Source organism: Staurois parvus, unplaced genomic scaffold (assembly GCF_062004578.1).
Source record: "Staurois parvus isolate SC_StPar_1 unplaced genomic scaffold, SC_StPar_1.0 ptg000133l, whole genome shotgun sequence".
In the NCBI taxonomy this organism is placed as follows: Eukaryota; Metazoa; Chordata; class Amphibia; order Anura; family Ranidae; genus Staurois; species Staurois parvus.
In genome coordinates, this window is record NW_028317929.1 from 5,904,513 (window position 1) to 5,931,341 (window position 26,829).

A 26,829-nucleotide genomic window follows, 5' to 3' on the forward strand; every position below is an offset into this window, starting at 1 on the left:
GGCACTCAGTAACAATTCTGTCTGTCCCTGAGTAACAATTCTCTGGCACTCAGTAACAATTCTGTCTATCCCTGAGTATGAATTCTGTGGCCCTGAGTAACAATTCTGTGTCTGTGCGAGTAACAATTCTGTGTCTGTGCAAGTAACAATTTTGTGTCTGTGCAAGTAACAATTCTCTGGCACTCAGTAACAATTCTGTCTGTCCCTGAGTAACAATTCTCTGGCACTCAGTAACAATTCTGTCTGTCCCTGAGTAACAATTCTCTGGCACTCAGTAACAATTCTGTCTGTCCCTGAGTAACAATTCTCTGGCACTCAGTAACAATTCTGTCTGTCCCTGAGTAACAATTCTCTGGCACTCAGTAACAATTCTGTCTGTCCCTGAGTATGAATTCTGTGGCCCTGAGTAACAATTCTGTGTCTGTGCGAGTAACAATTCTGTGTCTGTGCAAGTAACAATTTTGTGTCTGTGCGAGTAACAATTCTCTGGCACTCAGTAACAATTCTGTCTGTCCCTGAGTAACAATTCTCTGGCACTCAGTAACAATTCTGTCTGTCCCTGAGTAACAATTCTCTGGCACTCAGTAACAATTCTGTCTGTCCCTGAGTATGAATTCTGTGGCCCTGAGTAACAATTCTGTGTCTGTGCGAGTAACAATTCTGTGTCTGTGCAAGTAACAATTTTGTGTCTGTGCGAGTAACAATTCTCTGGCACTCAGTAACAATTCTGTCTGTCCCTGAGTAACAATTCTCTGGCACTCAGTAACAATTCTGTCTGTCCCTGAGTAACAATTCTCTGGCACTCAGTAACAATTCTGTCTGTCCCTGAGTAACAATTCTCTGGCACTCAGTAACAATTCTGTCTGTCCCTGAGTAACAATTCTCTGGCACTCAGTAACAATTCTGTCTGTCCCTGAGTAACAATTCTGTCTGTCCCTGAGAATGAATTCTGTGGCCCTGAGTAAGAATTCTCTGGCACTCAGTAACAATTCTGTCTGTCCCTGAGTAACAATTCTCTGGCACTCAGTAACAATTCTGTCTGTCCCTGAGTAAAAATTCTGTGGCCCTAATAACGTTTCTGTGGCCCTAAGTAACAATTCTCTGGCACTGAGTAACAATTCTGTCTGTCCCTGAGTATGAATTCTGTGGCCCTAACTAGCGTTTCTTTGTCCCTAAATAACGATTCTGTGGCCCTCATTAACAAGTCTGTGTCCCTGAGTAATGGTTCTCTGTCCCTAAGTAACTTCTCTCTGTCCCCAATTCTCGTTTCTGTGGCCCTAACTCTGTCCCTGTCCCTAGTACAGAGCGGTCTGCCTCTGTTCAATGACTGCAGGCAAATGAAGATTTCCAAAATGGCCGCTATATATACCTCGACCATTACACAGTGCTGGCTGGCTGGCTGCTGATTGGCTGATGCGATCACATGTCGTTGAGGAATGCATTATGGGGCAGCGCGCCTTGTCTGCGCGCCTTCCCCGACATCCCCGCTCCGTCGCCGCACATGTCAGCCGCCATTTTCGGAAAAATTTCGATTCGCGCGTCCGAATTAGGCTGTTTTTCGGATTCGGCACGAATCGAAATTTTTCCGATATTCGACTCGAATTCCACTTCGGATACTTCGATTCGCTCATCTCTAATAGAATGCATAAAGGTAAAAAAAACACAATGGAGCAGTTTTATAACAACTATGAGAAAGATATGTATCTTTTTTTCATAGCATTTAATCAGATTGTAGCTTTTGTTTTTAAACCCACAGTAAAAATTATACTAGTTGAAATTTTATTGGCTTCTAGTTCTATGCGCAATACACGTTACCCTCCAGCTTTTATCACTACAAATTTCTGAAGCCATATTATAAATTCAAAATTTTAGGGGGGCTACAGCACCTGGACATCTTACCCTTTTTGCGGTCAGTACTTTCATTTATCCTGTGTCATTTTGGAATAAAGTGTTTATGCAGTATCACGCTATGTGATGTCCCTTATTGGGCTCTTCATGAGCACCACCCTTTCACAGCACCAAGGTTAAGGAGGGACTCCAGAGATGTATGAGTGCCTTATGTACCATGGAACCTGACCAGGAGGGATGACCAATGAGAACTAGGGAACGCGGGATTCACCAGAGAGTGTGGAGAACCTAGATGCATCTGAAGAGAGGAAACTGCTTGCATGCGTATTTTTGACGCACTTCTGGTGAGTGCGCATTTAATTAATATATATTCCCTGCTCACACTTGGATCACTCACCCTGATCTGCAGAGGAGACCGGGTAGAATTGACACACCGTACCCCTTTTGCATGTTCATGGACACTGGATTGAACATCGAACTTTTATGATCGATCTTATGACCTTATGTCTTCTTTTTTGTTTTCTATTCTATATACTGAATGAATGTTGATACTTTCACTAGCGCTGCACTTTTTTGTCTATATATTATCTTGGAAGGTTATGTTGGTTGCCTTTTTGGTGTTCTAGCAGCTTTTTTATTATATCTTTATCACAGTAAGCGCTCGCTATACAACTTGTCTCTAGCTTCACATATACAGTATATACGTGATTTTGCACACCCGTGCAGCCCTGTAGCGGTACTTCTGCTATAGGGCGGACGGAAAGTGGTTAAGATAATAAAGCTACCCCTTGTACATATACAATTACAAACTATACACAAATACAATGTTCTTTAGCATGGAGGCACCTGATATTATATATATACAGTATATAAAGTGTATCTTTTTGAATGACTTTATAAAACATTAATAATTCTTTACTTTCTAATAACTAATTATTGTTTAGGTGAAAATTAGGCTACAGCTCATAGCAATCATGCCTGGTGCATTGTAAATAAGCACAGACCATGGTAATTGTATAACGTTTCTTCATCTTCACTAGAAATATAAAGAATAGGGGTGGTTTATCAACAAAAGGATAAAGTATTGTATCCCTTATGTGAAGGTGGGAAAAACAAAGCGTAGCGACATTCTAAATTAGAAATTGAAGATTACATTGTCCAACACAGCTTTTTATAACTTCAAAAATACATTATGAACTGGTAAACCACTAATTGCACACTATTGTGTATAGTGTAATTTTCTCTCTAAAACCATTAAAATGCTGTATACTATAAAAGCGGATTTCACAGCCAGCCAGTTGGTATAATAAAGTAATGACAGTATATTAAGTTAAATAGGTGTTTGGTAACATTGGTTATAAAAGCCTGTTTCTCCAACATCTTCTAATAGAGTAAAATCCCTGACAAACAAAAGTGTTTTATAAGGCTGGAATAATAATAATAATAGTCAGGAGTTGTTCTGTAAATACAACAGCTATTTCAGCAGATGCTATTAAAAAAAAAATAAGTACACAGAGTTTCTGACACACATGGTTACTTTTGTATTTACAGTGCATTCATCTGTACTGTAGATCAATTTGATGAGCTTTGATTTGTATATGACATTAGTGAAAGCAATCTGCTAAGTAAGAAAAAATAATATTATATAATTAAAAAAATAATTATTATATAATTATAAATTATTAGCTCATTCTTCCCCTTTACTACTGTTTTTCTAAATATATTTTGTTTATTTATATTGTTCTGACAATTGATATACTTTTTTTTGTTTTGTTCATTATTGTTTTGTGTGTCACATTAAAAGATATTAAAATTGGGAGGATTTTCCCTTAATTCCTGCTTTGGTGACAACTCTAAATGTTAGATTTCCCATTTTTTTTTCTTTTTTTCTGTGTCAGTGACAAAGGTCACCAGGACAAATGGACAAAGTACCCCCCTATACTTTACATACACCTTTACATCAATTACTATAATATTCAATACAATCAAAAGCATATGTGATATACTGTTCTGCTTTCACAATCTAAACACTAAAAGTATGATCTCTATAACTGATACAGTTGTGGAGAGATAGCGTAACTAACATTCTCAGTAGCTTGGCAGACAGTGGGGGTTATTTACTAATACTGCACTGTGCAAAATCTGGTGCAGGTCTGCAGAGAAACCAATCAACTTCCAGGTTTTATTGTCAAAGCTTAACTGAACAAGCTAAAGTTAGAGGTTGATTGGCTACCATGCACAGCTGCACCAGATTCTCAGTGACCCAAATATAGTAAATGCCCCCCACCCTGGATGACTCAAACCAAATGACATCTTGCAGATCATAGAAAGCATTAATCCACAACTTGTGCAGATCATAGCAGATGAACGTCAGATAGGTCAGAAAAATCACTGTGTGCCTAGCTCAAGCAGAACACAATACACATAGTGATAGGAGGCTAAAGCATGTAGAAGAAGGGTGGGACTAACTACAAAGAGCATCCCCTTGCAATAAAGTGTGGTAGGGACAAAATTATTAACGGCACACAAATAATGCATGTGTAACATGATACTCCCTGTCAAAATCTATTATTTCAAATATTGGACAAGTGAGCGGGATTCAAGTTCAAACATAGAGTAAGGAATCTATTCCAGAAACACCTGATTAAGAAGAAATGGGAGAAAAAGAAGAATATTGCAAACCTTTAACATACTGTAAATCTTGTAAAGTCATTATCGGTGTCTGTAAGAACGTCATTGTATAGGGAGTGGGCTGAGATCTGAGGATTTGGGAAATAAAATGACAAAGTTTAGGATACCTCTCTTGTAACACAATGTCATGTGAGGACCTAAGGGCATCAAATGTTAAAATCCTAGTGTTAGCAAGAAGGGAGTGGATATAAAAAACTTGTAATCAGCCCAGCAAGAAAACTGTTTTTGAGTCCCAGGGGAAACAGTGGGCACTGGAGAAAGTGTAACAATGGGAGATGGGGTGAAATCAGGTACGCATGGTCCCATATTCGAAGGGCAGGGTTGGACTAGATGTCGAACATTGAGGGAGCCAGAGTTGAAAGCGGAGCGCTTTTTGGGTTTTTTTTCCGGGTCAGCAGTGGCAATTTTTAAAATTTTTGTTTTTAATAAAGGACTTGTCAAAGACTCTCTACTGTCATTTTTTACACTTTTTTTTTGGGAATGAGTAGCAGTACCATGTACCCCATACACATTCACATGGGGGGGGCAAGATCTGGGGGCCCCTTGTTAAAGATTTCAGATTCCGATAAGCCCCCTCACCCGCAGACCCCCACAACCACCGGCCACGGTTATGGGGAAGAGGCCCCTGTCCCCATCAACATAGGGACAAGGTGATTTGGGGGGCCCCCTGCACCAAAGCACCCCCCCATGTTGAGGACATATGGCCTGGTATGGCTCAGGAGGGGGGGTGCTCACTTGTCCCCACCCTTTCCTGACATGCGGGGCTGCATGAGTGGATAAGGGTCTGATTTTGGGGGGACCCCCATTGCATTTTGTTTTAAAATTTTCGCGTGGGTGTTCCCCACAAAATCCATACTAGACCCAAAGAGCTTGGTATGAATGGGGGGGACCCCACACCAAGGCAGCGAGGATAAGGGTGTAGGGTGAGAATCTACAAGTTTCATAGAGGCCCACAGGAGAAGGTGGTTGGTCTCATGGAGGTGAAACAGAGGAGCGATGTTAGCCACTAAATAGTAAACCTGAAGGTTCAGGACTGAGAGACCGCCATTGATCTTACGAGCGAACAGGACCTCCTTGTTAATTCTGGGTCTGAAAGATCCCCAAACACATTTCAGTAGTTTGCATTGGTGTATGTATAGAATATGTGAAAGAACTGAAATTGGTAAGACACAAAAGGTATATAACAGTTTCGGAAGGTAGGACATGCAAACTGCAGCAATCCTGCCAAACCAGGACAATGGAAATTGGGTTCAAGAGGACAATAGTTCAGTCAAGTTCTATATAGAGGAGGAAAATTATCCTGATAGAGTCCCTCATAGGATGAGGAGAGCCGAATTCCCAGGTATGGCAAAATGGTGGACCACTGAAAGGGAAAGGTTATTTTCAGATCAGCTAATTCAGAGGGTGAAAGATTTATAGACATTGCCCTGGACTTGGAGGAATAACGCAGAGTCTGGATAGCCAGGCAACGGTGTCTAAGACAGAAAATAGATTTGGTACGGAGATTCTAGGAGAAGTCAAGGTCATGAGTAGGTCATCAGCAAATAGCAACATTTTATGGAAGGAGGCTGCTACATCAATGCCTGTGATGTCTGGGTGAATAAGGATAGCCTCCGCCAAGGGTTCTTATGCCAAAATAAGTAAAAGTAGGGAGAGAGGGCAACCTTGGCAAGCACACCTACGTATCGGGAAAACAGACAACTCAAAACCATAGTATTTAAGTTTAGCCTGAGGGAAATCATATAGAGCCATTATCCAGCACAAGAAAGAGGGACCAAACCCATAATGACAGAGCACTCATAAGATAAGGCCACGATAGAGTGTGAAACGCCTTATTTATATCGAGGGGTAAGAGTATTGATTCCATAGAGTGATGGTGGGCTAGGTGCTGCAAATATAGAACCCGGTGAATGGCATCTCCTGCCTGTCATCACAGAACAAAGTCAACCTGGTATTTTTTAATTAAATGAGTCAAAAAATAATTTAGACAGTTGGTTAGGATTTTTATGAGAATTTCCATATCAATATTGATAAGAGAAATAGGCCTAAAACTGACTAAAGACAAATGATTATGGTCACGTTTAAAAAGCATCACAATATTGGCAGTTAATAGTTTCAGGGATAAAGCTGAAGGCAGCCAAGTGAGGGTCAAAAACGTCCACCAGTTTTGTATAGTACAGCTCCATGTAACCATTTGAGCCAGTCCTTTTGCCCACCTTCAAGTCTTTGAAGTCCATTTGAATCAGGTTCTTCAGAGGGGAAGGCAGCAACATGTACCAGTCCATCTTACCTCCTTTTGAATCAAGTTCTTCAGAGGGGAAGGCAGCAACTTGCACAACAGAAGACCATTTTGAAAAGCATTTAAAAGAGTGAAAACTCAGTCTCGTCTTTAACTTCACAGGAGTGTTGAGTAACATTATTAGCTCAGATTTTCTTGTCAGACTCAGGATCAACCAGTTCAAATGTAGAATCAGCGTGAAATGTAATGTGGTTATCATTCAAGTCAGGTGGGGGTGACCATAAAATGTACAGTATGTATACACAGAGCCTTGAATGCGCAGCTCACTGTACATTTATGGTACTTTTCTGTGCCATGATGATGTGTTTGCAGTGTGAATGAGTGGGAGTGATGTTATTGCAGCCAAGGCAATAAACGGGCTGTAGGTTTGAAACCTGGAAGGGAGACTGAGAGAAGGTGGCAATGCTCATGCCTGGCTAGGGCAGACTGACCATTTGGAAACTCGGGCACTGCCCGAGGGCCCGGGGTCAGTAGGCGCCCCCATGAGATGCCCCGGGTACCTTTTTCATAGGCTTTTTTGAGTTTGGGCAAGGACACAGGGGCCCCATGATCCCCTATTGCCCGAGGGCCCCATGAGTTATCAGTCCGCCCCTGTGCCTGGCAGAAGAAATGGGAGAACAAGATGAGTATTGAAAACATTAACACAGTGTAAAACTTGTAAAGTCGTTATTGGTCTCTGTAAGATGGAACAGAAAATAGTCCATGACTATATCTTTAGAGGGGAAGACAGAAACATGCACTAGTCCTTTTTGCCTCCCTTTGAATCACGTTCTTCAGAGGGGAAGGCAGCAGCTTGAATAAGTCATATGACAGCTTGAACAACAGAAGACCATTTCAAAAACCTTTTAAAAGGGTGATAACTCAGCCTTGTCTTTGAATTTACAGAAGTGTTGAGTGTAACATTATTAGCTCGTATTTTCTTGTCAGACTCAAGATCAACCAGTTCAAATGTAGAAACCATGTTGGGATCAATTGTGATGGGGTCATCATTCAAGAAGTCAGATGGGGATGACCATAAAATATTTATGTACACAGAGCCACAAATGCAGAGTTCAATGTACATTTTTGGCACTGTTTTGTGCCATGATGATGTGTTTCCAGTGTGCATGTGCAGGAGTGACGTTATCACAGCCAGGCCAATGAAGGGAGACAGAGAGAAGATGGCAATGCCAGTGCCCATCACTGCACTGGAAGGGAATGCTTGACAGACAAGTCTGTCATGCTATTCATACTAGCACATTATAGATAAGGTGTGATTTTCCTTTAATAAGGAAAAATGCTTTAGTCTAGAAATTAAATTGGTAATAGTGTCTTAAAGCGGAGCTCCACCCAAAAGGGGAAGTTCCGCTTTAATGCTTTGTCCCTCATTCCCCATTAAGGATTGGCACCTTTGGGGAGTGGGTACCCGAATTTGACAGGTACTCGCTCCCACTTCCGCTGTGATCACCTAGGCGATCAGAAGCGGAAGTTGCCCCTCCATCCCTGTAGTCTTCTGGGACACATGACAGGTCCCAGAAGACTACGGTGCCATTTACAAAGTGCAATGCTTCTCATGCATGCGCAGTGGGCACCCGGCTGTGAAGCCGCAAGCTGTCACAGCCGGGTTACCACACTAAAGATTTCGGCACCAGGGAGAGAAGACGGCCGGTGAAAACAGTGGTGGTGAGGACACCGCTGGACCAAGGAACAGGTAAGTGGCTGTATTTTAAATGTCAGCAGCTACAGTTTTTGTAGCAACTGACTTTTATTTCTTTTTTTTGCAGATGGACCTCCGCTTTAAGAAAGAACATGTTTATATGAACGAGTGAATATAATGTAGGTTGTGTGTAAATGTTTTTCCATATAAGAAGAGACTGTAAAATAATTCTGTTATTGCCTAAATTTACCATTTCTTGTCTTCATGTTTTGAATTACATATTCTGATATGTCTTTGTCAGGGAAGGCTTGCCCATAGTGCAGGTGAAGTTTCTCGATGGATACACATGCACATGCGCAGACCGGCAACTGGTCAGGCATATGTGCACAAATATGTGTAGGCACGCACACTCACGCAATTGGGCGCGCACCTGTCACCAAGGCTGGTGCCAAACTGCCTAGTTAAATGGAGTTATTGAACTGGATAATTGCTGTTTGATCTGCAGCTTCTGTGTGTGTATATCCTGATTTCTGTGTTTGACCTTCAATCCTGACCCGGCTTGCTTCTGACTCCACTTGTTTGCTATCTGCTCTAACCTCGGCTTGTTCTCTGGATTCTGCCTCTGCCTACTGTCTCTGCCTGATCTGCCAATCATAGCTGATCACAGTGTAAATAGGAAATGCCAGTTATCAGCAGTTCCCTCCTCACGCTCACATCGCGGCAAGTGGCATTTCTCAGGGAGACATCTACACTGATCATCAGAGCACTGGTCATCGGTGCCCTGATAATCAGTGTAGTCCCATCTGTGCCGGCTTTCAGTGCCCATCAGTGCCCATCTGTGTTGTTTTTTAGTGCCCATCTGTGCTGGCTATCAGTGCCTTCTCAGTGATGTCTGCCAGTGCCCATGAGTGCCGCCTATCAATGCTCATCAGTGCTGCCTATCAGTGCCCATGAGTGCCGCCTATCAGTGCCACCTATCAGTGCTCAGCAGTGCTGCGTATCAGTGCAGCCTTATCAGTGCCTCCTCATCAGTGGCCATCAGTGCAGCCTATCAGTGCCCATCAGTGCAGCCCCATCAACGCACATCAGTAAAGGAGAAAAATCACTTATTTACAAAACTTTATAACAGAAACTAAGAAAAACTTTTTTTTTCAAACTTGTTGGTCTATTTTTTTGTTTGTTTAGGAAAAAATAAAGACCCCAAAAGAAAACTGTATTTGTCTCAAAAACAATGATAACAATTTAGTTTGGGTACAGTATTGCATCACTGTGCAATTGTCATTCAAAGTGACAGCACTGAAAGCTGAAAAATGGCCTGGGCAGGAAGAGGATAAAAGTGCCCAGCAGGCAAGTGGGTAAGAAGATATTTGCCCACGCTATGGAGAGATTTATTTTCTTCCTGTTACGTCTTTGGGTCAGGAAGAGAAAAAATATCCCCAATGGGACAAAAAAAAAAAGATTTGAAAAAAAAAAGTATAAACCAATATACAGTGTCAGTTTTGCCAATTCAAAATAGTGACCAAAAGTTCATAACCATGTGTTAAAGTGCAATTGGTGCAAAATACATAAATATTAAAAAAAAAACCTATAAAATAACACTAATCAAAACCATAAAATTCATACGGTGAAAGTACTGTAATATGAAATCCACAGTGAGATATTATGAATTCCCCTCCTTAAAGAACTAAAGAGCAAGTATTCACCCCACGTGATCAGGTGAAAAAAGTGTGAAATAAAATAAACGGGCTGATTTACTAAAACTGGAAAGTGCAAAATCTGGGGCAGCTCTGTATAAAAACCAATCAGCTTCCAGGTTTTTTGTCAAAGCTTAATTGAACAAGCTGAAATTAGAAGTTGATTGGCTACCATGCACAGCTGCAGCCGATTTTGCACTCTGTTTCACTCAATTAGCAGACAAGAAATTGGAAAAAATCCACCAGTATCACTTCGTGCTTCTTTCTTCATCCAAAAATTAAAAGGGAGGCTTACCAAACCTCATACCCCAACACACTGCTATGTAGTGCTCAATATATTCAAGGGATCTCTCCCGCACAGCTCCACACGTCTCCTAGATCTGCATAACAGTTGTCTTTTAAGAGCCTGCATTAACCATTATATTAAAGGATGAGTAATGCTGCTCGAGATCTGACATCCGCTCAATCCACCACAATAATTCATGTAAAGACAGCTCTCATAGTCCAGTAGGTTAAAACACTTTATTAAATAAAAGCCAATACATTTCAATCCAAAACAGAAATTTACAACAAGCCAGTTAAACACTTACACAGAAAGCTACTGCTCGGCACGAGACAGCATGATGACGTCAGCGCACTAAACACTGCCCCCCCAATAAGGAAAGCTGATGGTTGGGTGATAGGTGAAAGTGAGCAGAGGTATGAAAACCTTAAGGGCTCATTCACACTAATGGTTGGGAGGGTAGAACCCTGTGGTTGAGCCACGCTTTTACTGCAATCCCAACAGCTACCCCCTTTGCTGCAGAGGAAGCAGCCGGGGGTGTACACATGTTTCGGCCTGATGCTTACTAGCCCTGCTGATTTTGGCACCTAACACCTGCCGAACACAACTCATTAAAATGAATAGCATCAGTCTGCAACCATTCAAGCAAGTGGTGAGGAGGTGACTCCTGTCAAATGCTCTCTGCATGTGGATCACTCTTTACTGAGCAAAGCTAGTGTGAACAAGCCCTAATGCTCCCTAACACTAAATATGAGCAGTAACTAGACAGAGAGCTATAAAGTATTAAGCACTCCCCTAAATAAATCACAGAAGGGAGGCCCTAGGCTGTGCCAGATGAATGACAAATGCGTTTTTAATAAATGCAGGTACACAAGTCCCAAACTGTTCACATTCTTGTCTCTCAACTTCTCTTCACTCAAAAAATTTATATATTCCTGTTTTTGTTCTTATTTTTGTTGTCTTACTGCAGTACATGTAGTATTTCTACATCACTCTACAACTTTAATCATACTGAGCTCCTATATACTGTGAATATTTCCTGTCTGTGCAGAATGAAAAATATAAAGCCTTTTTCATGGTATGACATATCAGTGGTGTCCTCTACCCATTAATAGGCCTTTCAGACAAATCGATGGTGCCCTGTTATCCAGCTGTGATATTCCAAAGCAAGATAAGGAGAATATAACAATGTGCTAGAAATAGTTTGGTACATAAAAACTAGTAAAAAAAATGCTTTCTAGTGAAGATTTATAATAATTAGGGATTAACACTATTTTAAAATATGTTCTGGCTAAACCCCCCCCCCCTTTACCACCAGCCAATCTGATCACAGATGTACAATCCCATGTAAATCCACTTGTTTTCCCACTGTGGGCTTTTGCCAAATAAATACCTTCCTTTTAAAAAGGAAATTCAAGCAAGAAAATGTTCCCTGTTAAGTTTTTACACACATTTTACCCATTTGACCCTAAAGTAGAATCGGCGAACAGGCAGGTTTTGTAATGTAGAAGAGACATGCTGTGTCTCTTCTGAATTAAAGCTAGTTACCCGCCTATCTGCCCTTGTATAGTGAGCTGCGCAGGCACAGCTCACTGTGAAAATTTGGTAATGCAGAATCTGACTGAGGACCTGCGCATGCACAGGAATGACATCATCCCCACCCAGCCAATGAAAGCGGCTGGCGATTAAGGTCCAAAAACCGACCAACCGAAGATGTCAGCAGCTGGGCGGGGAGCTCCAGAACGCTTAATTGCTGGAGCCACGGCGAGTATAGTTCCGCTTTAATGTAGAGCTATGCCCTCACTAATATTTAGTTTTCTAAAGCACTGTGTAATAACAGTAGTTACTTGTTTTCACTTTTTTCCATCCATCCTTTGTTGCATCTCTGTGTTGTTGATCTTCAGCCATCTCTAGTGATAGCTGCATGCCATTTCTCAGAGCTGGTTTCCTAATGGTAACAAAAGTGGCACAACTGGAAGACAAGGACAGAAGTTGGTCACCCTTTTACAGGAAGAGCCTGAACAAGGTCTAGGTTTATTTGCACAAGCAACCACGAAAACAATCCCCATCTATGAGACTTCTCTCCTACTGCATTTCACCTGACAGGGCTTGCATGTAAGAGCAAGCCCTGTTGGGTGAAACGCATTAGAAGGAAGTCCCATAGGTGGTTGCTTGTTCAAAAAAAATGGGGCTAAAGTGAATTCATTGGTGTGTGGTGGCTCTATTCTTTCTCTTTGTATTAATCCTGACTGTTTACACGCTTTTAAAAATTATTTTTTTAATAGAAACATTTGGTCTAGCCTGTTTACGGACATATATGACGTGCTGGCCAATGTTTCCCTCACGTCTTGTACTAGTGAGGTCACAGACAGCAATGAACAGATCCTAACCCAAAAGCCTACTCTACTTAAAATTGACATAAAAATGTTGGTGCAGATGGGCTTAAGAAAAATTCACTTAAAATGAAATTTAATATTACCATTTAATTGTGGCATTTTTGCAATTCCCTACACAACCTCTTTAAATAAATATGTACATGAATAAATAAAGAAGTATGGCTGGACATACTTTACTTGGTAATTTTGAACCTCAGAACACACAACATTAAAAGACGTATAGCTGTCCTTTTCATGCTTTGTAAGTGGCATTCCCTGAACAAAAGCTTATCTAAATCTCAGGAACACTGTACATCATGCCCGAGAGCTGTGATCTGTAAAAATGTCAATGTTACTAAAGAGAATAGAAACTCATTCTGGGCTCACGGGACCACGGTGCTATGCTAGGGAAGCTTGCTGTATGTTTTGATGATAAGTTGTACTATAAGATTTGCTAAGATATTCCTTTATGGTGAATGTCTTATGACTTCAGTGTGAACTTTGTGGAAATCACTCAGACAGACAGTCCCACTAGAGTCCTGTGTATCTGTGGGCATGAATATTTAATAGATGTACACTGACTGAGAGACAGATGCATGAGCAATTTCCACCACAGAGTTGACTTGAAGTAAGCACCTGTCACAATGCATACATCACAAACTCAAGCAAAGATTAGATAATACGAATGTATTCATTCATTCTTTACCTCTCCTTTTTACACCTGAAATAAGTATGTTAATAACATTTTCTTAGTTTAAGCAGCATGTGTCAGGGATTACATCTGTCATATAATAAACAGATACACTCACCGGCCACTGTATTAGGTACACCTGTTCAATTGCTTGGTAACACAAATTGCTAATCAGCCAATCATATGGCAGGAACTTAATTCATTTAGGCATTGTCGACGTGGTGAAGACGACTTGCTAAAGTTCAAACTGAGCATCAGAATGGGAAGAAAGGGGATTTAAGTGACTTTGAACGTATCATGGTTGTTGGTGCCAGATGGGCTGGTCAGAGTATTTCAAAAACTGCTTATCTACTGGGATTTTCACACACAACCATCTCTAGGGGTTTTCAGAGAATGGTCCAAAAAAGAGAAAATATCCATTGAGCATCAGTTGTGTGAATGAAAATGCCTTGTTGATGTCAGAGGTTAGAGGAGAATTGGCAGACTGGCTGCTGCGACATTCAGGCAAGGTCAGAATTTGGTGCAAACAACATGAAAGCGAGGTAGTGTAATGGTGTGGGGGATATTTTCTTGGCACCAGCAGGGTGTACCTAATAAAGTGGCCGGTGAGTGTATAATATTTTTTTCTTTTATTGAGACCCAGTATTAGGAGTATTGCTTTCGTCACAGATTTACACTAAACTATTTTAAAACTTCACATTTAGGGCTTTCAGTGATGATTTTTCTAGCCCATATATTTGTGTTTTACTTTTGTAGCAATTAAATCTCAATAACAGTTAAAAGTTGACAGATGTTGTAAAGCCCTTTGCCCAAACACAATTGCGTAGAAGTCTACTTTTCTACAGTCATTTTTCATTATATGTGGTAAAAATGTTTTATTTCTGTCTGATGTCCATATTTCATAACATGATATCTGTACAATAAATGACATGATTTTTTAGACAATAATGAATTAAGGAAGTGTGAAGCAAAAGTTTCTTACACAGTGAAAGTGTCTTTATTCTTCAACACGTTTCATAAAATTTCAAGAACAAAGATTGTAATAGCCAATAAAGTGAAAAGGTTTTACATGTTAACAGGATTTTCGATTAACTGACCATGTAAAGACTTTTATGAAGTCATAAAGTTAAAGAGAGAACTAGCATATGAGCACATGTATATATCAGCTGCTGCTACATGATTAATTAAAATGGAAGTCAAGGCAATCATTATTCTTAATCATTGTGCCATACCTTTCATATTATTGCTCTGCAGCCAACTGTCCTCATATATTAGGTACTGTGTCTCATGGGCTGTAGTGTGGTGGCAACTCAATAAGATGATAGACATTCTTATACTTCTAATGCCGCCATAGTTGAAGCTAGACCCCAGTGTGCTAAAGATCCTTCAATGGCGTTATGTGACTTCAGTGGGACGACAAAGAAAGGTGGTTCTATCCGTTTTCTTGCTTAGCCCACTTAGTAAGTGTAGGATCATATTACTAATGGAGTTGTGAGTACCAACTCTATGCATGAAATCAATTTTAATTTAGCAACAGAATATCATCTTAGATTGAGATATTCAAAAATAATGATAAAGCAAGCGCTGATAAATGTATATAGACTACTAAAATGGTATTACACAAGATAAATATAAATATAGGTATAGATATGAAGGTAGCAGCTAGCACTCAGGGTATTGGCAACAGTCCCAGAATAGAAATATGTTAAAGTAATAGTGCAGCGCTATAAATGCACGTTATCAATCATAACTGCATGTAAAGTCAAAAAAGTGCAAATAAGTGCAATAATGATGTAAACTGGTAAATGGTGCTAAAAAACATTCATATAATCATTCCTGAATAATGGAATGTCCTTCGTGTCAGAGTACAAACTCAGAGAGTGCCTATGAATGGCACGTGTGGTTTATCCATGACGAACAGTAGTGCATGAACTCGTGAAAGGTAATCCACCCTTGGGACAGGTGTACACTCACCAGAACAAAAGTATTAAAGCGCATGGGTTATACACATCACACATCTGGAGGTGCAGCGGTATGCTAGCAGCTATGGGTTAGTCATCCAGCTCCATCTATCCATCCATCAGGGTGGGTGCCAAAATGGTCCTGGGGAGGAATTAGCTCAGCCACAGGAGCCAGAAAGGTGCTTAATAGTGTAGAACTTTATTATAATGGTCACGAGTAACAATTTAAAATATCTATGTGGAGTAATAAAAATAGCAAAGTGAGTACCAAGATGGCCACCACTCCTCAATGGCGCACCCCTGAGGACGTGTTGGTACACGAAACGCATTTGTTTGAGCCCTATTGCTGACGCCATGCTGACGCCATTGAGGAGCGGTGGCCATCTTGGTACTCACTTTGCTATTATTTTTATTACTACACGTGGATATTTTAAATTGAGTTAATTCCTCCCCAGGACCATTTTGGCACCCACCCTGATGGATGGAGCTGGATGGAGCAGTATACCGCTGCACCCCCAGATGTGTGATGTGTATAACCCATGCGCATTAATACTTTTGTTCTGGTGAGTGTACACCCGTCCCAAGGGTGGATTACCTTTCACGAATTAATGCACTACTGTTTGTCAAGGATAAACCACATATGCCATTCATAGGCACTCTCTGAGTTGGTACTCTCACACGAAGGACATTCCATTATTCAGGAATGATTATATGAACTTTATTTAGCACCATTTACCAGTTTACATCATTATTGCACTTATTTGCACTTTGTTGACTTTACATGCGTTTATGATTGATAACGTGCATTTATAGCGCTGCACTATTACTTTAACATAGAATATCATCATAATCTTCAATAAAGAGGGGGCTAGGGTTTATGGCTTATGGAAAGTTTTTTTTTTTTTTAAACTAAGCTACATTTATTAAAGGAATAGGTCTATTCACTCTCTGCCCAAATTGTTTGACAACATAATACAACATAGTACCTACTTGGGTCATGTCTACTGAGTGTTTTGCAGAGCAAAACTCCTCTTAGTTTCACAGGACTAGTTGGAATGTTGACAACTTGATGATCTGATGCCACACTGCATATTTTAAACAGTAATGCGACCACCGGCAGCCATTCATTCTTAATGGCACCCACACGCATCTAAAAATGCAGCGTGTTTGAGGTGTGGGAATCACAGGGAAATTACATATAATTTAAGTTTCATTTTAAGCTGCAGAATACAGTAGAAAATAGCAAATCAATACAACTGCAGGGAATTCAATACAACTAATGCAATAAAGTGTAATTAACAGGATGCAGAGATTTCACTAGTTGATGGTATTGTGGAGTATATGCATAAGTACAAGCTGCTCCCTTTTACTCAGTATAACAGCTGTGTGCACATATTGGCCCTCATGGATGAAAATGCTGGGACTTGCACCACAAACTTTCATTACCAATTTTTTCCATCAATGCAGAAATGTGGGAACTGTTGCAATGCATCTTCATAACCAAGCTACTCCTACATAAGCCAACATGAGATTACATTTTCATTTTATTAGCCCCACAATGACAGCCAAGAACAGTCATTGTGGGACTATCCCTTTCAGCATCTTTGAGAAGTCAGTTGGTATTTCCTATACTTAAACCATGATGATGTGAAACTGCACCCCTTTCCTGATAAGCCAGAGTTTTTGCCATGTACTGTCCAGTAGCTACAAAATACACAAAATACATACAGTTTGAGTGCTGGGACTGAGAAAGGTCACCATATTTTCAAATAAATGGAAACTAAATAATATTTGTCATTTTTAGGCACTTAAAACACATGTGGCTAAATTTGTAGCAAGCAAAGAAAAAAACATATACAGTATATACTATATATTAAAGTAAAAAGGAACTTTTATGAAAGTCAAAACCTACAAGCAATACAATTGTTGTAATATATACAGCTAGAGGTGTAGGTAATCTCCTCTTTGAGACAGGGTACATGGCACCTGCACATTAATAAATACACTTATCACGGTTACTAATTCCTCACAATATAACAAAATTGAAAGGAAGTCTTTTTCAACTGTTAAACAGCCTAACAATGCTTTCTTAGTGCTACAAATGGGAAAAAGAAAAGCATCCATGAGTCAGGGTTTGTGTTAGAACAATAGGCCAGGTAACGTTGCTGTCTTTGCTACCCTTGAATGTTATACCGCTGTATACAGCTATGATTATTTCACCATAATATGATTTTTTTCTTAATTAAGCTTACCTTGTTCATCTAGAAGAATGTTATCCGGTTTGATATCTCTAAAAAAAGAAAATAGATAAATTAACAAATGCCAAGGCTAAAAACTGCTCTTAGACAATAATTTATCTTTCTTTATGACAGTGAATATAATATAAATTATAGCACTGGCTAGCTTTATTATGGACAGTGCGCATTTGACACCTAGGTTTATTACACACAAATGGTAAGGGGATCCAGGGTTTGAGACTGATATGGAGAAAACAAACTTTTTGTTTTCTCAGAACCTTAACAGTTTTTGTTTCCGGTCCTGGAACCGAGAGGCTTTGTAGAGCTTTGTGCAGGATACAGCCTCCATTCTTAGGTCCACATCTTACCAGGTAGCCAGGCCTCATTATTAGTCTCAGCAGATCACAAGTCATTGTATATGCAAGTTCAGGGCTCTTTTTTGCTCTCTCTGCTGTAGGAGCCTTCTGTTGGGTTCAAAGTCTGGGCTGGGTGTTGACAGAAGTTTAAAAAGGCACAGTTACTGCCTGTTTGTGTTAAGAAACCCATTGGGGGCACCCTGTTAGTTATGAAGTGACCTGAGTTTATTTAGTGACTCGGACGAGCAGATGTTTTGTTTGTTTTGGACTTGCTGTGGACTAGCTGTAAAAACTCCTCTTCCACTGAAACTGTGTGTTCTGACTTGTCAAATAAAAATGTTGGCAAACCTACTTGGACTGTTCCTGGGTATACTTGGTGTCTTGTTCTTGCTTTACTGCTGCCAATTCCAGTTTTTTTTGTTTGTTTTAAATAACACAAATAAGAGACCTAGTCCTTTAAATAAGCAATAGGCTAAGTAATTACCAATTTCTCAACCTTATTATTGTAAAACATTTGAAGGTTGTGTAAAACAAAAACATCAATTTCAATATAAATTTGGAACACTTGGTTTTATGTGACCAGCTATTGACAGGGAACTACAGCAATGCATTCAGTCATCCGATGGCTAAGACAAAGGTTGCTGTGATATACAATGTGCAGCATTTAATTTTTCATTTTGACAAGCTCTCATTTTTCTCCTGTGAATTTTCCTGCCCAGCTGAAGTAGAACCTTAAGTAAGAGCGAGGGGGACCTGCTGTGTTCAGCCAAGGTCTAACAAACTTAAAAAATATAAAATTTAGGATTTTGGTTTTATTATGCAGTGACCTGTACCAGAAATATAAAATTTTAACCAAGAAAAAAACTGTCAGTAAGGCACAACTGATGTTATTAAAGCAGAAAATACTGTTACGATATAGATAAAAGGCGAACTCAAGACCAGGTGATCAAGGATAACAAGGATAACCTTGACCTATGTGGAAGCAGGGGCAGACTGACAACTCATGGGGCCCCCGGGCAATAGGGGATCATGGGGCCCCTGTGTCCTTGCCCAAACTCAAAAAAGACTATGAAAAAGGTACCAGGGGCATCTCATGGGGCCCCCTACTGACCCCGGGCCCTCGGACAGTGCCCGAGTTTCCAAATGGTCAGTCCGCCCCTGTGTGGAAGTATATATTTCAGAGTCCTGTCTTGTAGAGGTCCCACTAAATTGGGAGGCATTGCTCTTAACTGACTGATTTAATAACTTCTGAAAGTTCAGGTTTTGGTAGGGTTGCCTAGTTTTCAGAAATTAACAAGAATGACAGAAGTGACCATGGTCTGGGCAAAATCTTTTCAAATGCCAGCAGGAGACTGAATGGACAAGGTACCCGCTTGATATGTAGCCATTTTGAAAGGGTAGAAAGTGCATGTTTTTCTGTTGTAGTTTGCAGCCTAAACACAGAAACCCTATCACTAGGGTCACATCGCTACGGAGGATGAACATCTCTTTGAGTGACGTCAGTAGGAGGTTTTAAAATAGCAGACTTTAACCACTTCACGCTGGCGTCTCCCTGCCCTTTAAGAGTTTCAGAAGCTGGGAGGCGGGCAGGGTTTTAGGGTCATGTGACCACCATGATTCGCTGTCACAGCGGTCACATGATCGGAAAAGGTCCCGATCAAAAGGGGAGATTGGGACCTTTCTGTGAGCCACAGACATACAGTTGTGTTCAAAATAATAGCAGTCAGACATCACTAAACTGATCAATCACTGTTTTTGGTAGAAATTATATTTCTACATGGCAAATAATTTACTAGCAGGTGTAGTAGAGTAATAGAAATCCAACAGACCCAACAGTCATGACATGCATGCTGCTGATTCTGTGGAATTGAATCACTAATTGAAAGGGGCATGTTCAAAATAATAGCAGTGTGGAGTTCTATTAGTGAGGTCATTCATTCTTTGAAAAACAGGTGGCAATTATTGCCCTTATTTAAGGAAGGAAGACAGCAAATGTTGTACATGCTGGTTACAGTGCATTTCTCTCTGAAATTCTGAGGAAAATGGGTCGTTCCAGACATTGTTCAGAAGATTTGATTAAAAAGTTGATTGGAGAGGGGAAAACATATAAAAAAGTGCAGAAAATGATAGGCTGCTAAGATAAAATGATCGCAAATGCTTTACAATGGCAACCAAAACCTGAAAGACGTGGAAGAAAGCGAAAAACTACCATTCAAATGGATAGAAGAATAGCCAAAATGGCAAGGACTCAGCCAACAATCAGCTCCAGGAAGATGAAAGAAAGTCTAAAGTTACCTGTGAGTACTGTTACAATTAGAAGACGCCTATGTGAAGCCAAGCTATCTGCAAGAAGCCCCCGCAAAGTCCCACTGTTGAATAAAAGACATGTGCTGAAGAGGTTACAATTTGCCAAAGAGCACATTGACTGGCCTAAAGAGAAATGGTGCAACATTTTGTGGACTGATGAAAGTAAGATTGTTCTTTTTGGGTCTAGTGGCCGGAGACAGTTTGTCAGATGACCCCCAAATACTGAATTCAAGCCACAGTACACTGTGAAGACAGTGAAGCATGGTTGCGCAAGCATCATGATATGGGGATGTTTCTCATACTACAGTGTTGGACCTATTTATCGCATACCAGGGATCATGGATCAGTTTGAATACATCAGAATACTTGAAGAGGTCATGCTGCCTTATGCTGAAAAGGAAATGTCTTTGAAATGGGTGTTCCAACAAGACAACGACCCCAAACACACCAGTAAACGTGCAACATCTTGGTTCCAGACCAACAAGATTGACGTTATGGAGTGGCCAGCCCAATCCCCGGATCTTAATCCAATAGAAAACTTGTGGGGTGACATCAAAAATGCAGTTTCTGAGGCAAAACCAAGAAATAGAGAAGAACTGTGGAATGTAGTCCAATCATCCTGGGCTGGAATACCTGTTCACAGGTGCCAGAAGTTGCTTGACTCCATGCAACACAGATATACAGCAGTTCTCAGAAACAGTGCTTATACAACAAAATATTAATTAAGTGATTCAAAGGAAAGCAAAATCTTCAAACATTTTTCAGTTTATATAGTGAATGTTTGAGTTTGTAAAGAAGAATACAAACACTGCTATTTTTTTGAACAGTCTAATATTCACTTTTCTTCAATTTTTTTAGAGGAACAACAAAAATTTGATATATTTTTCTTCATGTTTTGATTTGGAATAGAATGTGTAGTGTTCCCAATGCATTTGTGTGTATGGAAATAAAAGCTATTAGAAGGATTTTGAGCTTTATTCACTTTTTTCAACACACAGCTATTATTTTAAACACAACTGTATGTGCTAGAAGCGCGCAGGGCGTGCACTCTCAGCACATATGTATTTTCTAATTGCACGCAAATATGTGGCCGCTCGGCGTCAAGGCCCAGATGCTGAGAGGCCTCATATTTGCATGTGCTCGGCGTCAAGGGGTTAAAAACTATAAGCAATAAAAGTTTGAGAAGAGAACAATCAGGTATACATTACTAGTAAACAATGGGTAAAGTATCAGATTTTGCCTGGCTGGTATTTCTTTATTGTTTGTGAACTTCAGCACTAACCGCATTGAAGGTTAAAGGGTACACATATACATGGCAGCAACTCAATGCATTTAGGCGTGTAGATGTGGTGAAGACGACTTGCTGAAGTTCAAATTGAGCATCAGAATGGGGATGAAAAGGTGTTTAAGTGACTTTGAACATGACATGGTTGTTGGTGCCAGATGGGCTGGTCTGAGTATTTCAAAAACTGCTGATCTACTGGGATTTTCACGCACAACCATCTCTTTACAGAGATTTTTTGGTCCAAAAAAAGAGAAAATATCCAGTGAGCAGCAATTGTGTGAAAAGAAATGTCTTGTTGATGTTCCCCCCCAAAAGCACCATACCAACAATGAAGTCTGGAGGTAGGAACATCATCGTATAGGGCTATTTTTCACCATACGGTTCTGGCAAACTTCATGTCATTGAGGGAAAGATGAATGGAAAAACGTACCAAGACATTCTTGATAAAAAATCTGCTGCTATCTTGCCAATGATCCCAAACACAAGGCCAAGGAAACTCTCAACTGGTTTCAAAGAAAGAAAATAAAGCTGCAAGAAAGGCCCAGCCAATCACCTGACTTGAATCCAAAATAACGAAATATCAGAGTTCATAGAAGAGGCCCATGGAACAGTCCAGATATGAAGACTGTTTGTGTGGAAGAATGGGCCATGATCGCACCTGAGCAATGCACGTGACTAGTTTCTTTATACAGGAGGCGTCTTGAAGCTGTCATTACCAACAAAGGATTTTGTACAAAGTATTAAATAAATTTCAGCTAGCGTGTTCAACCTTTTCCCTGTGTCATTCCATTTTATTACACATAACTTAATTTTTTAACTTATTTGATTTGGTTTCTTTGTATGTATGAATTGCATGGGTTGTTACCAACAACTTTAGAAAAATATTTACTGAGAAAATTGGTGACTTGTTCAATACTTATTTTACCCGCTATATAAAATACTTAACATTCATCCTTTTTTTCTGTAAGTCCTTCATATATTTCAGAATGTGGCATGTTATCTCTTGCTTGAAAATGCATTGGCTTATGTGGGAATAACAGAACGCCACACACCTCACCCCCTCTATCCTCCCTAAGACTCGACCCCTGCTGGCCACAGCAGTGGATTTGCCTGGCCCTTTAAAGATTATCCTGTAAAATCTGGCATCTCTGCATTATAGGTGAGCTAAAAAGTACTGCTCTTGCTTTATTTAAAAGGGATAAGCGCACTTATCCTTGAAGTCTAAGAAAGCTGATGTAGCCCAGCATGACCTAGACATGTAGTAATTTTCTACTAAAAAAAAATCACAGTGTGAGAAAATGTTGGTATCACCCTTACAGAACTGGATTACAGTTACAAAAAATATTAGCACCTGTTGAGGAGGAGACATCATGACAGATACTGAACAGTTCATAATTAGTCTAACTTTCCCACAAGGTGATCTGTCAGTTTAAGACAATGGTGAAGTCTCTAGGTGAGATGATCATCTTTTTCTTTGGATGCATAAAAAAACTAGATTGCTTTCCTAAAGAGTATGGATTGTGGCTGATAGACTACACTAGACACAGTTGGTTGACCAATCTACAAGGAAAGAATGATCAGCTATGTGGGAAATCACTTTACTATTGTTTCCTACAAGATCAGACCAGCCCCAGAGAAGCTTTTCAGCAGTCTCTCCCCTCCTTCCTCCACTGAACATGCATACTTCACAACTAATGCTGGCCATACAACAAAAGAATTTCATTCAAACGTTCATACAGAAATTCTGAAAAATAGTTAATCAGAGCATTACATCTTGCTGTCATTGAGTCAAATAAACGAGTTTGAAGGCCCTTAAATGTTTATCTAGACCTGCTAATTGAATAGATTTCCAGACATATTAAACAGCTTTCTTTTGTACCAAGAACAAGCACATTACAATATATACGGTTCATCAATCACAGTCTCATTTGAGAAATAGATTTACCTTCTGCACCCTCACATTTTCTCTTCACTACACTCAAAAACAATCATCAATTTGAACCCACTAACCAAGAAAATCAAATATTCCTAAAATTCTACTAGTGTATGGACAGCTAAGTGTATGTTTAAAAAAATCTTTAGGAGGTCCGATCGTGTCCAACCATACTCTTGTCTATGCCCAGGAAAGTCACTGACCTAGAACAGATGCAATATGCAGCAAATTAGAGAGAAGTCTGAACATCTAATCTGCACACTTGTTTAGAGACCCAAGACTTGATTTACTAAAGGTGAACAGGCTATTCACTTTGATAGGAAGTTGCACTTTGCAAGGCAATTTGCCCCAGAGCTTAATTAATGTGATGAAGTGTCACTTTGCCAAGACTACCCAATCACATGCAAAGAAAATAAAAAACAACATTTTTGCTTGGACATGATTGGATGATGGAAGTCAGCACAGCTTAACACCATGCACTAAGCTCTGGTGTAAATACCCTTGCAAACTGCAACTTCTCTTGCAAAGAGAACAGCATATTTGACCTTAATAAATCAACATCTCAGTCTTGAACAGCACTTAGCAAACCCCTCTGGGGTCAGAGTTCTCCTTTACATCATACTCCACAAAGTTCCATCAGACGGCACAAAGTTTCCCTTTGCATTGGATTCTGCATGGTTCCTACTTACAGTTCAAGGGGGACCTCTGCAGACCATGATGTAAAAAGGAACTCTGATGTAAGGGGGAATGCTGCAGACTTTGGTGAAAAGGGGAATGCTGTGGAATTTGATGCAAAGGGAAAACTGTGGACTGTGATGTAAAGGGGAACACCGTGGACTGTGATGTAAAAGGTAACTCTGAAGTAAGGGGGTCTGTGGTCACCAGAGCCCCTTTATACAAGAGTCCCCAGAGTTCCCCTTACATCCAAGTTCTCCGAGTTCTCCTTTACATAAAAATCTGCAGGGTTCCCCCTTATAGTGCAAGGGGGACCTCTGCAGACTGTGATGTAAAGGGGAACTCTGATGTAAGGGGGACACTGCAGATGTGATGTTAATGGGGATTGTAGTACAGCAGGTTATGTAGTGTTGGGAGTTGTAGTACAACAGGTAATATAAACCATATAAATGCTGCGCTACATTCAAAATTAAAGTGAATGTGGAATCCAATAATATAAATCAATATAGTGACAATATTATGTAAATAAATATATAAGTGCTTAATGATAGCAAAAATTATCACATCAAACACCCCAAAAAAATTATAAAAACACAAACTAAAATCTATACGCATGTGCATAAATTACACATACATATAGTTATATCACACGTGCAAATGTGAAGTGAAATAATGACTTATTAAACGCACAGAAAAACAAATCTATAAATATTGAAGGTGAAAAAAATGTGAAGTGAAATAATAGCTTATTAAACGCACAGAAAGTCCAATTAAATGTTGAAGGTGAACAAAAATGGTAACGGTGTTTCCAATAATACTGCAAAGTGACCACAGGTGAACCAAATCGTGCAGGTATCTGAGTGTAGATAGAGCTTGTGAATCCAACCACCTTCTGGATTAGCCTCTCACCTCATCCCTTCGACCCTTGCGGATCAAAGAGCAATAATGGATCCCTCTCACAGATCCTCCAGGCACCACAGCCTTCCAGAAACGCTTTTCAAATTTCAATAATCCCACTCAAGCTCTTCTCCAGGTATAGGTGAAACATCAATCCCTCAGAACAAAAAGAGGAATCCTCCCATAGTGTAGTATATTTATTTGTTTATACCATAGGAACATAGGAACATAAACTTGTAGGTAGAAAATTCCACTTACATAGCAGCCAGTCCACATGAGACCCTCATGCTCTCAGATGAGGATAAATCTGTGTTGTTGGGTGTACAGCTGAATAACAGGTGTACCAAGATGGCCGCCACGCCGGAAATACGTCACCGCGCTTACGCCGACGCGTTACGTCACAATATCACGTGACTTCATCAGCCCTGATGAAGTCACGTGATATTGTGACGTAACGCGTCGGCGTAAGCGCGGTGACGTATTTCCGGCGTGGCGGCCATCTTGGTACACCTGTTATTCAGCTGTACACCCAACAACACAGATTTATCCTCATCTGAGAGCATGAGGGTCTCATGTGGACTGGCTGCTATGTAAGTGGAATTTTCTACCTACAAGTTTATGTTCCTATGTTCCTATGGTATAAACAAATAAATATACTACACTATGGGAGGATTCCTCTTTTTGTTCTGAGGGATTGATGTTTCACCTATACCTGGAGAAGAGCTTGAGTGGGATTATTGAAATTTGAAAAGCGTTTCTGGAAGGCTGTGGTGCCTGGAGGATCTGTGAGAGGGATCCATTATTGCTCTTTGATCCGCAAGGGTCGAAGGGATGAGGTGAGAGGCTAATCCAGAAGGTGGTTGGATTCACAAGCTCTATCTACACTCAGATACCTGCACGATTTGGTTCACCTGTGGTCACTTTGCAGTATTATTGGAAACACCGTTACCATTTTTGTTCACCTTCAACATTTAATTGGACTTTCTGTGCGTTTAATAAGCTATTATTTCACTTCACATTTTTTTCACCTTCAATATTTATAGATTTGTTTTTCTGTGCGTTTAATAAGTCATTATTTCACTTCACATTTGCACGTGTGATATAACTATATGTATGTGTAATTTATGCACATGCGTATAGATTTTAGTTTGTGTTTTTATAATTTTTTTGGGGTGTTTGATGTGATAATTTTTGCTATCATTAAGCACTTATATATTTATTTACATAATATTGTCACTATATTGATTTATATTATTGGATTCCACATTCACTTTAATTTTGAATGTAGCGCAGCATTTATATGGTTTATATTCACTTGATCACTGGTATATGATTTAATGCTAGCAGCTGTTTGGGGTTCATATATTTTATGTGTATTATTTAAAACACTATATTTGGAGCGCAGGAGGGTCACACCACTATTGCTAACAACAGGTAATGTAGTGTTGGGAGTTGTAGTACAACAGGTAATGTAGTGTTGGGAGTTGTAGTACAACAGGTAATGTAGTGTTGGGAGTTGTAGTACAGCAGGTTATGTAGTGTTGGAAATTGTAGTTGAGCAGGCTGTGTATTGCTGGGGGTTGTAATGTGTCATTCCCTTTCCTCTGACTTTTCCAGCCTCATTAGGACACACGTACACATATCCACACACCAGTATCCAG

General features: G+C 40.0%; 1 protein-coding gene across 2 annotated transcripts in view; it reads right to left on the bottom strand.

The window, feature by feature from the left end:
• STK32A (serine/threonine kinase 32A) overlaps positions 1-26,829 on the bottom strand; it is a 261,142-nt gene that overhangs the window by 70,540 nt on the left and 163,773 nt on the right. For both annotated transcript variants that reach the window (XM_089673006.1, XM_089673005.1), the window contains exon 6: positions 17,731-17,768. In XM_089673006.1, coding sequence (XP_089529132.1) covers positions 17,731-17,768 — 38 coding nt within the window. The remainder of the gene's footprint in view (positions 1-17,730; positions 17,769-26,829) is intronic.